The 12,152-nt window shown below is 46.3% G+C and overlaps 2 gene segments (V, D, J or C); both read right to left on the bottom strand.

Annotated features, from left to right (window-relative positions):
* Positions 1–4,249: 4,249 nt before the first annotated feature.
* On the bottom strand, positions 4,250–4,787 carry LOC119001017 (immunoglobulin lambda variable 6-57-like). The segment is given in 2 exon segments: positions 4,250–4,587; positions 4,710–4,787. Coding segments are annotated over 2 exon segments (384 nt in total).
* Positions 4,788–8,161: 3,374 nt separating this feature from the next.
* Positions 8,162–8,714, bottom strand: LOC119001016 (immunoglobulin lambda variable 5-39-like). The segment is given in 2 exon segments: positions 8,162–8,514; positions 8,632–8,714. Coding segments are annotated over 2 exon segments (399 nt in total).
* Positions 8,715–12,152: the final 3,438 nt, after the last annotated feature.

The raw sequence follows: 12,152 nt of genomic DNA, 5'->3' as shown, positions 1-12,152 counted from the left end.
GGCTGAATAATATTCCACTCACTGCATACACAATTGTTTATCTATCATCTAATGTAGAGCATCGCAGCTGTTTTCAAGCTTTGGCATGCATGAAACAGGTTTTATGCCATCCCTGTGTAGGTTTTTGATGGACATCAGTTTTGAACTTATTTGAGTGCTGGATTGCATGGCAAGATTATTTTTTACTTCATAGGAAGCCACCAAACTTCTTCACACAGTGGATGTACTATTTTTCATTCCCACCAGCAATTAATGAGAGTTTCTTTTGCTTCACATGCTTGTCAGCATTTGGTGTTGTCAGTCCTCTGAACTTTCCCATTCTAATAGGTGTTGAGGGGCATCTCATTGTTGTTTTCATTTGCCATCTTTAATGACACATCTTGTTGAACATCTTTTCACATGCTCTTTTGCCAACATGTAGCTTCTGTGGTGAAATGACTGCTCAAATCCTTTTGACAGTTTTAATAGGTTTTTTTCCTTATTTTTGATTTTTGAGAGAGTCTTGTATAATTTGGATAACACTCTGTTATTAGATTTGTCTTTTGCAAATGTTTCCTCTTCTTCTGCGAGAGAAAGAAGTTGAATTGTGACTATTTTCTCATTCTCTTGACAGTGCCTGAGTCAGAACAAAAGTTTTTAAGTTAATATGGGCCCACTGATCAATTTTTTCATGCATTGTGACTTTGGTGTTGTAACGAGAATGTCATCACCATACAAAAGGGCATCTAGATTTCCCCCTGTTTTCTTTTAGGCATTTTATCATTTTGCATGTTTCAATCATGCCTATACATTTTGAGTTAATTTTTGTAAAGGTCGTTGGGTCTGACTCTAGATTTCTGTTTTGTTTTGCATATGGATATCCAGTTTTTCACCACCATTTGCTGATACACTACCCTTTCTCCATTGCACTGCCTTTGCACTACAGACAAATGTCAGTTAACTGTACTCATATAGGTGTGTCTCTTGGTTCTCTGTTCTACTTTTTTGGTCTACTTCTTTTGTCTGTTCTCCTGCTCATGCCACTGTGTCTTCATTACTGTACCTTCAATTCGGTCTTCAAGTTACGCAGTGTCAGACCTCAGAGCTCTTTCTTCTCTCTCGACATTGTTTTGGCTATTCTGGATCTTTTTCTTATGCATGTAAACTTTAGAACCATGTGGTTGGTATTTATAAAATAACTCTGGGATACCTTTGGGATCACATGGAATCTGCAGATGGACTTGGAAAGAACTGACATCTGGACAACATTGAGTCTTCCTGTGCCTGAGCACAGAATCTCTCTCCACTTATTTAGTTCTGCTTTGATTTCTTTTGCTAGAGTTTTGTAGTTTTCCTTCCATAGGTGTTGTACATATGCTGTTACATTTGTAGCTAAGTGCTTCATTTGAGGGGTGATAATGTGAATGGTATTGTGCTTTTAATTTCATTCTCACTAGTTTCTTGCTGATACATAAGAAAGTGATCAATACTGGTACATTAATGTTGTGTCCTACCTCTTTGTTACAAATGCTTATTAGTTCCTGGAGGGGTGTTTGTTTTTGTTGGTTCTTTCAGATTTCTTCATAGACGACCATGTCAATTATAGAGAAAAAAACAAGTGAATACCTTCCTTCTCAATCTGTATAACTTTTATTTCTTTTTCTTGTCTTATTAGCTAAAACTGTTAATACAATGTTTAAAGTAGTGGTGAGAGGGGACATCTTTGCCTCTTTCTATTTTAGCACAAAAGCTTATTAGCATACCATTAGCATGATGTTAGCTATAGGTTCTTTGTACCTGTATTTCTCTCTATCTTGAGTTTGTGTGAATTTTTATCATCAATGGGTTTTGAATTTTTTCAAACACTTTCTCTGCATCAATTGATATGTTTACATGTTTTATCTTCTTTATTCTGTTGATGTAATGAATTACAGTAATTGATTTATGAATATTTTACATACCTGGGATAAATGCCACTTGCTCTTGGTATATAATTTTTACATATTTTTATATTCAATTGGCAAACATTTTGTTGAGTAATTTTGCATCTCCAGCCATGAGTGATATTGATCTGTCATAATTTTTTTCTGTAATGTTTTTAACTAGTTTTGGTATTAGATTAATGCTGTTCTCATAAAATGAGTTAGAAATTATTTCATCTGCTCCTATATTCTGGAGAAGCCAGTAGAGAATTGATATAATTTCTTTTCTTAAGTGTTTGATAGAATTCACCAGTGAACCCACTTGACCTTTGATTCCATTTCACAAGATTATTAATTATTAGCTATATTTTTAATGGTATATGCTTGTCAGATGTTCCCTTTGGGGTCAGCTTTGAGTAGACTGTGTCTTTCAAAGACATATTTATTGTATTCTTGTGTTATCATTTTAATGTTCATGAAATCAGTACTCTTTTCTTTTGTGATATTAATAATTTTTATCTCCTACCTGCCATATCTACTGACTTTTAAAAACAAATACACAAGGCCCTGGCTGGTGTGGATCAATGGATTGACTGCCAGCCTGCAAATCAAAGGGTCTGTAGTTCGATTTCTAGTCAAGGCAAATGCCTGCTTTGTGGGCCAGGTCTCTAGTAGAAGGAGCTCAGGAGCTTCTTTTTCCTGCTCCCTCCCTCCTTCCTCCTCTCCAAAAATAAATGAATAAAATCTTTCAAAAAAGCAGAAACATACAACATGTCCCTTCATCAGCACATGTTCTAGCATAAATACCCATGTATGTCCCCAAATATTGGCAAAGGACAGCAAGGGTTGCCACCTCCTGTCACATAAATGTACGCGTGTAGAAATCTCCAGAGTGGTCAGCTAAATGATTGCTGTGCTGAGAGAGTGAAGGGGAAACAGGCCTCCTGTGTTGGGAGTCATGAGGTTCAGGATGACACGTGTGAGCAGAAGGAAGTCCAGACCAGCACACACAGCCTGGGACCATCATTCATTGACGTCTTGCACCCACATCACAGGGCAGAATCCTGCCTCATCACACAGACATTCCAAACCCACGGTGCTTCCTTTTTGAGTTTCCCCACTAGAGTCCTTTGTGGGATTTCGGGTTGAGAAGGTGAATATTACGTTTCATTGACCAGATGGTGGATTTTGAGCTGTGTGTTAGTCCCAGGGGACAACTGATGACCACAGGCTGTTATTGAAGTGAAATGTGAGCAGACAAACAACCACCGTGCCCTGGGCAGGTCACGTGCTCCTGGGGGTTGTCTTGTCTTCTGTCCTCAGTGTCTGCCCCTCCCCCACCCACTGCTCCTGTGCTCCAGAAGCCACATGGACCTGACCCCAAGGTCACGTGACCCTGTCATGTGTCCATTCATTTCTGTGTCTCAGGCTTGAAATGCACTCCCTAAGAGAGTAAATGAAAATATATAACATGTGTTATCTGCAATGTGTAAAATTTCAATAGATTAACTGCATATGTATATTGGCCAAAAATTGTACTTCACTTATGAATTTCTCTTTGGCTTTTTGTTTGGTTCATTTAATCTTTATTATATGAGTTACAATTAACATTTATTCCCCTTATATTCTTCTCAGCTCTGGAATCACCACACTGTTGTCAATGCCAATAGGTCCTTTACTTTTGCTAAATCGCCCCACTCCCTACCCACACTCTCCCTCCACTAGCTGTCCTGGGGTCCTTTAACACTGACTGACAGGAGTCCATGTGCCTGGGTCACAGGCTCTGACCTCACCTGAGTCTGGGTAACTCTTTTGTCTCACAGACGGAAACTCAGAAACACAGAAAGAGGACACATTAGTCTCCATCCAGCTGACTGGCATGAACAGGACTCAAAGCCAAAGGCTGCCAAACAGCTGTGAACACACTCATTTTACCCAGTGGGTCTCCACCTGGCATCCCTGAGCCCCCTCACAGGATATTTGGAAATCTGGAGGTGGCGTCCTGAGTCATAACTTAACAAGAGGGTGTCACTGTCATCTCTGTGTAGAGTACAAAGGATGCATCTGAGTGTCCCACATGCAGACCCTCCACAAGCATTGACCCACCCCATTCCACAAACGCACAGGCTCACACACCCTGCTCTGAACTAACTCACCCTCAGGATTTCGCTGTACAGGAAACAGGCAACCAACCATCCTGACAGGGAGAAAGTCAGAAAGAAAATAGAGGGATTCAGAAACCTACAATCTCTACACACACTTTCCAGCAGGAGACAGAAGAGGACACCCTGATTGGTGGGGACAGGCTGAGTGCAGACCCAGAAAGGGAAGCTCTGGAGGTTTTGGTCTCACTTCCCCTGAGTCTGCAGCACTGTGTGATTATCACTGCTATCACTAGACTGACAGTAGTAGTCGGCCTCGTCCTCAGGCTGCAGCCCCGAGATGGTCAGGGAGGCAGCGTTGGAGGAGCTGTCTATGGAGCCAGAGAACCGATCTGGGACCCCAGAGGGTCTTTCGTCATCTCTGTAGATCACAGTGGTGGGGCCCCTGCCTGGGCGCTGTTGGTACCAGTACACATAGCTGTTCGCAATGTTGCCGCTGCTGCGGGTGCAGGAGATGGTGGCCGTCTGTCCTGGAGACCCTGACACAGAGCCTGGCTGAGTCAGCACAAACTGGGCCCAAGACCCAGCAAGAAGGAGCCACACAGAAATCAGTGGGGAAGGACAGAACTTGTTCCCAGGGAGAGAGGAGATGTCTTGGACCCAGGTGTCAAAATGGTGCCCACCATGAACTCCCCTCAGGCCCCACCTGTGCAGTGAGCCAGGACAGTGAGGAGAAGTGGAGCCCAATCCATGGTGGAGACACCCCCCCGACACTGCTTCCTGAGCCCCACAGCCAGAACTGAGTCCTCAGACTTTTATGTCAGCCTGAGGCTTAGAGTGGGTCATCATTATGCACACCTTCCCTTTTATTAGCTGTATAAGTCCCTCTTTTAACATAAGCCAGGCTTCCTGATGGGCAAAAGAGATCACACAGGTGGGAGGGCTACAACCCAAAGATGATGACACTGGAAACACCCAAGTGTCAGGGGCAGCACTCTCAGCTGAGGAATGTGGGACATGGTCGCCCTCTGGTGGGTACAGGAGAAATGGCACCCTTGGGCTGGTGCTGCTGCTCAGGGTTCCTGCCCTCCTGGTGGCCTTGACCCTGTGCCCATCCAATTCCCAACCTTTTCAGATTGGCTCTATCCACTTAGAAATACGTCTGTTAGCTTCCCTCATGTTCTTCTGTGGACTGAACACTCATTTAATGATATTGCAAATCATAATCTTCAATTGTACAAATAGTTCAATGGTTTATTCACCTATTGAAGGACATAGCAGTTGCTTTCTAAGTTTTAACAACATGAATAAATAAGATGTAATTTTATGTGCGTATGCTCATTTGCGCACAAGTGACTGATTTAGAAAAAGACCTAGAGGAGCGATTTCTGTGTTGTATCACAGTAGAGTGTGTTTAACTTTGTGAGAAACTGCCAAAGTGCCTTCAAAGGTACCCATGGCTGGTGCGTCCCCACTGCACGAACGAGAGTCCCTGCCTCCCCACAGCCTGGGAGCCGCTGCTGTGGTCAGTGTGTAAGTGTGGGCCATGCTCATGGGAACCTGGGGGTCCCTCGTTGTCACACATGCAACTTCCCACTAACATCTTAGGTTCGCCATCTTTTCACGTTGATCTCCCAGTTGTACCTATTCCTTAGTCATAAGACTGTTCAGAACTTCTCAGTGGAGGCGAGGGTGATGTTCCCACTACTTAAGAATTTGAAGGCTGCACAAAGGTTTTAAATCAGATGAAAAACAATTCTCTGTGGTTTCAAACCTCAGAGAAGTACGAGTGAAGCCCAGGTTGGTACCAGGGATCATGCAGGTTGCTGTGCACTTGTTAGCTGGGTGTGAATAATGGAAGGGAGGAAGCAAAGGGAATCAGACAGGATTAAGCCAAATCAACTGGGAAGTTGTTCTTTGTTTGCTTAGCCAGGAAGCTACAGCTTCCCTCTCCCCAGGGGATGGCAGCATTTTCCTTCCTAGGGAATTAGCACCCTCAACTCCCCTTGTAGGAGGAGCATCAGGCTCCCAAGGAGCAAAGAGACCTCTCTCTCTCTCCCCCTCTCCCAGAAACACGAAATTACCCCATTTGTTCACTAACTCCATAGCAATGATGTGGATCTAGAAGCCAAGCAGGGCCCACCCCACATGGTGTGGCCCTTACATGCTCAGCTCTAATAAGAGACAGAAACTCTGGACACTGGTCTTTGTTCTGGCCTTGCTGAAGACACTATTGAATGTATTCCATACCTGGACAGACAGACATGTGACACAGGGGCAGCCTAGTATGTGCACTCAGATAAATCTCGCCACCCCACAGTCTCCCACTCATGTGTCTGAGACATGCTTTTCTCCTGATCCCATGGAGCAACACAGGAGCACAAACACCCACCTGGACCCCTGGGGTCTCACGTGCTACACTCGGGCCATTCCTGATCCCACTCAGCACTGGGGGCTCTTTTGCTCTGGAAGCAAAGCAGTTTTTTGTGCACTGGGGGAACCGTACCTTCAAAAGCAGATATTTTCCTTGATACCACAAAGAAATAACTGAGAAAATGAAATCCTTTTGTTTTAAGAGCACAAGTGACACTGGAATCATGATCCAGGGCTCGTGTTGGTCACAGGTAGGGACAGGGGACTCATGAACCAAGCAGGGGCAGGGAAGGCAGATATGTCACATGTCCCTGTGGAGCAGGCCATCTTTGTTCCATTGGGTCGTGTTCGGCTCTGTAAAAACGACCTTCAGCATCTTCTAAGGCTGGAGCCCAGAGGTGTTCACAGTGGTTTTGGTGATTTAACAGAATTCAGAAAATGAGTCTCAAAACACTGGTCAGTCTATCACTGTTCCTCGAGGTCACAAATGTGGGGGCTCTACCTGGGAGCCCTTGGGAACATTGCCATGGTCACCCCCAATGTGTCTGCTGCTTCCTGTGGAAGAGAATGTGACCTTGGGTCTGGGCTCATCAGCAGCTTCATGGGGGAGGAAACACAGGCACACACTGGGGACTTCCTGCTCCTGATGTCCTGTAGCCCAGCTCACACCCTGGATGGCTGGAGAGCCCAGGGAAGTGTGAGAGGACAGGAGGACAGTCGGTGCCTGTGGGCTCAGGAGAACCCACTGACAGTCATGAGGTCACCAGTCATGGAGGGTGCCCAAGGGTCCAGTGTCCAGGGTCAGGCTGAAGGACCTGGGGCCGTCGGCATGTTGAAGAGCTAAGACAGGGTTCTCTTATGACCTTAATTTTATGGGTTCACTTGACTCTCTGGGTCATCATTTGTACTTGCAGACACAGTATTGTCAGATAATAGAGAAAATATATATTGGTCTCAGCCTCCTGACCTTGATATTTCCCTGGTGACCAGTGTTCCTTTTGTTCTCAAGAGGTGACTCTGGGAGAGCTCCTGGGTGAGGACAGGACACTCATAGACAGAGGCACGATTCAAAGCTAGAATTTACAGACGTGCCCCCCATTTCCTTGAGGAGGGAGGAGGGCTCAGGTGGAGTAAAAAATTTAATTGAAACCTAGTTAGGGAACATGGAGCCTTCAAATTAAAGAGGAGAATTCGTGTGACACCGAAGACATCCTGCTGGTAACCATCACCTGAAGATCGGGCAGTTCGGTGGGAACTGGGCCTTCACTGCAGACCTGACCCTGTCACCATCCAGTCAACTGAGAGCTGAATTGTGTGGTGGAACATCCAGCTGGTGTCACAGGAAATTGCTTGTTATGAAGAAAAGTTGCCCACAGTTGGCGACCCGATGTGTCAGAATGATTCTGTGTGAGTTTGAAACAAGCCACAGCAGTAAGATAAACATCAGATTTTTACTTAAGTAAAAATAAGGATTTTTAAAATAAGTATTAAAACACTTAAGTATTTTAATAAGTATTTTAATAAGTATTTTAATAAGTATTTTTTAAATACTTATTTTGATAAAATTTATGCCAGACACTAAGGGGACAGTCAGTTGGGTTTTATCACCCCTTCAGCTTGAGTGACCTGGGAAAGCCCTGTGCTCTCACTCATGATGGTGCTGCTCCTTCCCCTTCCACGGACATTCTGATGCAAAGGAGCCCACCTTACAGAGGCCTCCACAAAGCTTCAGTGAGGCTCAGAGTCATAACCACTGGGCCCAGGGGTTTCTGTCCCACTTCCTCGTCATCTGAGCCACTGTGAGCAACTGTAGCTGCTCCCACTGCCATATTCTATAGAACAGTAATAGTCGGCCTCGTCCTCAGGCTGCAGACCAGAGATGGTCAGGAGCCCTGCATTGGCCGTGGTGTCTTTGGATCCAGAGAAGCGGCTGGGGACCCCGGAGCCCTGGTGCTTGTCTGAGTCTGATTTATACCACAGCAGATACCGGGGAGGGTTCCCTGGCTTCTGCTGGAACCAGCCTATGTAGTAGCCACCAACATTGAAGCCACTGCTGAGGGTGCAAGTGAGTCTGGCTGTGGCTCCAGGAGATGCAGAGAGGGAGGGCAGCTGTGTCAGCACAGGCTGGGACAGGGAACCTGCAGACACAGATACTTAGCAGTGATGGAGAAAAACCAGGGGAAGCTTCCCAGGAGATGGAGCAGGAAGGGAAAAATCTTGGGAATTGAGCCCTGGTCCCCATGGCCCACCCCTACCTGTGAAGTGAGAGAGGAGCACAAGGAGCAGAGTGGTCCAGGCCATGGTGCACACAGTCCCTGAGCCAACAGTGCGGATGGGCTGCCCAAGCCTCCTTTTCTCCCCACCCTCTGTCAGGGGAGGAGCTGTCCATGCAAATATGTGTCCATCCAGGGGCTGCCCAGCCCCTCCCTGAGCCCTGGTGCTGGAGCTCAGCTCACACCCCAGAGTGAGGGGATGGAGGCTGACCTCACCCCTTGGGATACCCCTGAGGGGAATCACCACTTGAGATATCACGGAGGATCCTTCTCAGGAGATACTGTCAGGCCCCAGAGGACACAGCTGCTCAGTCCCCATCAGTGTGCACAATTTCCAACCACCATGCCCAGGCTCCTATTAGTGAATGATCACTAATGAGCAGCTTAGTAGTCACCAAAGGGCTTTCCCACAGCACCCCCTGCTGGTGGCAGTCCACACTTCTCTATAGCCCCAGGTCCAGAAGCCCAGCTGGTTTCTGCACCTCAGCAGGTCACTGAGTCTATTCACACATTCAGAGTCTGGTTCCCACACACTGTGACTCTGAGACACTGTACTAGTTACTGTACCATCTCACTCCCAGGGGTCCCCCTCTGGAGAGGCACAAACATGCACTTATATGACAAATTAATTTGTTTCACCTCTAGCGAAGATGCTCAAAAGTAAAAGCAAAGTGACCTGCATGTCCAATATGACAGACCAGGGGACCATTCATCTGGTCTGAAGGGGCTCGCTTGGACTTCTCAGAGAAATTTCCAGGAGCACACTCAGAGTCACGGGCAGAGGAGGCCAACTCAGCAATCATTTTAAGTCATGTGATGCATGTATGCTTTTTATAGACCTGAATTGATTAAGTGATTGGTAAAGAGAATGGCTTTTAAAGGGTTCACATTTCACGGTGGAAAGTGTAGTATGCTAATTCATTTTAGGAATTCGGTTTTATTTTTAATTTACTCTTACTCTTTTTTCTTAGTGTTCTCATACTTCTGTAGTATATTTCTTGTTAGAGTTTTATCTTAGCTTACCTAACATTTGTTTATATTTTAAACAAAACTTCCTTCCTTCACTTTCTTACTCATTGTCCCACTTTAGCTGCAAGATAACAGCCAGGTGAGATGCGTTTGCAGAGATGCTGAGTGTCTGGGCAGTGGAGGAAGAGACCAGCCTGTCCCTCTGTGCCCGGATCCACCTCTGCTGTACCTGTGTCCACGGTCCCATGGTCCCCACACGTCTAGCTCACCAGGATCACCTGCTCACCTGGGGCGCTGTGTTTAAGACGCTTGACAGTTCTTTCTCATGCAGCTCAGACAGATCACCCCCTGCTCAAAACCCTCAGGTACTCCCCACTACTGTTTGCACAGAACCCCAAATCCTGGGCTCCCCTCAGGAGGCTTCAAGGTTGGCCCCATCCCCTCCACACCCACCATGCAGACCTTCCACATGCTCTCAGGCCTCCAGTTTTTCCCACTTCCCTGTGCCTTCAGATCCCTGACTCCTGTCCTTTCATGGTGCTCAAGGTGTCTCCTGCCCCGTCCTTCGGAAGGAAATAGGATTAAACTTCAATTACGGTGACAGCACACATCAGCCATTCTGAGTGGCTGTCAGTAGTAGGGCACACAGATGTCATCACAGACAGAATTAGAGAACCAACAGGACAATGTTGAAGTCAGACAAACGATGGAGAAGAGTTCAAAGAACTGCTTGCGTCGATGACACCACCTCAACTCCCATCCACACGACTCTTCTTGTTCAGACCTCTACCCTGTGTTACTCTCACTCTGCTCCCTCGCTGACTATGAGAACACACGCACACATCATGTCCCTATCTGCACGTGTTGTTGCATAAATATGTATTTATGTGCCAAAACGCTTGCATAGGACAGCAACAGGTTCCAACTACTGTCACATAAATGCATGTGTGTAGAGATCTCCAGAATAATCATCTAACTGAGTGCTGTGCTCAGTGAGAGGAGGAAGGGGGAACAGGCCTCCTGTGTTTGGAGCCATGAGGTTCAGGGATGACACGTGTGAGCAGAAGGAAGTCCAGACCGGCACGCACAGCCTCGGACCATCATTTATCCACTTCCTTCACCTACATCACAGGGCAGAATCCTGTCTCGTTCACCCAGACATTTCAAACCCGTGGTGCTTCCTCCATGATTTCTCCACTAGAATCCTTTGTGAAATTTTGGGTCATATGTTGAATATTACATTTCATTGGTCATGAGGTAGACTCTGAGCTGTGTGTTAGTCCCAGTTGACAACTGATGACCTGACAGACTGTTATTTATGTGAAATGTGAACAGACATTCAAAGACCACCTTGCCCTGTACAGGTCACATGCTCTCAGAGGTCATCTTGTCTTCTGTCCTCAGTGTCTGCCCCTCCCTCACCCACTGCTCCTGTCTGTGCTCCAGAACCCAAACGGACCTGACTCCAAGGGCATGAGACCCTGTCCTATGTCCATTCATCTCTGTGTCTCGGGCTTGAAATGCACTCCCTAAGAGAGTAAAATGAAAAGACATAAAATATTTTCATGCCATGTACAAATTTTAATATATTAACTGCACACACAATGGGCCAAATTTATGTTTTGCAATTAGGTTTCTTTCTGTGTTCATTTTATTTCATCTTTATTGTATTTTTTTCATTACTACTTTGTCTCTTCATACCCTCCTTTCCCCATCTTTCACCACACTCTTCTCCATGCCCATGAGTCCTTTTCCTTTTGCTCAATCCCACCACCCCCTAACCCCCCACACACCACCTGTCCTCCTGGGGTCCTTCACACTGACTGAAGGGAGTTTCCACATGACTGGCTCCCAGGCTCTGACCTCACCCGAGTCTGTGTAACTCTTTTGTCTCACAGACGGAAACTCAGAAGCACAGAGACAGCACATTAGTCTCCATCCAGCTGACTGGCATCAACAGGACTCAAAGGCACAGGCTGCCTAACAGCTGAGAACACACTCATTTCACCCAGTGAGTCTCAGCCTAGGGTCTTTGGGACCCTTCAGGGCATATTTGGAAATCTGGAGGTGGTGTCGTGGGTCATAGCTTAACAAGAGGATGTCACTGTCATCTTGGTGTGGAGTACAAAGAATGCATCTGAGTGTCCCACATGCACAGAGCAGACCCTCCACAAGCACTGACCCACCCCATTCCACAAACACACAGGCTCACACACCCTGCTCTGAACTATCTCACCATCAGGAATTCACTGTACAGGAAACAGGCAACCAACCACCCTGACAGAGAGAAAGTTGGAAAGAAAATAGAGGGACTCAGAAACCTGCAATCTCTACACACACTTTCCAGCAGGAGACAGAGAGGGCACCCTGCTTGGTGGTGATAGGCTGAGTGCAGACCCAGAAGGGGAAGCTCTGGGGGTTTTGGTCTCACTTCCCCCTGATTCTGCAGCACTGTGTGATTACCACTATAATCAATAGACTCACAGTAGTAGTCGGCCTCGTCCTCAGGCTGCAGCCCTGAGATGGTCAGGAGG

This window comes from Sturnira hondurensis, unplaced genomic scaffold (assembly GCF_014824575.4).
Source record: "Sturnira hondurensis isolate 20B ecotype Veracruz unplaced genomic scaffold, ASM1482457v3 Scaffold0016484, whole genome shotgun sequence".
Classification (NCBI taxonomy): Eukaryota; Metazoa; Chordata; class Mammalia; order Chiroptera; family Phyllostomidae; genus Sturnira; species Sturnira hondurensis.
Note: the sequence above shows the minus strand (reverse complement) of the source record. Positions and strands in the feature narration are given on the sequence as shown.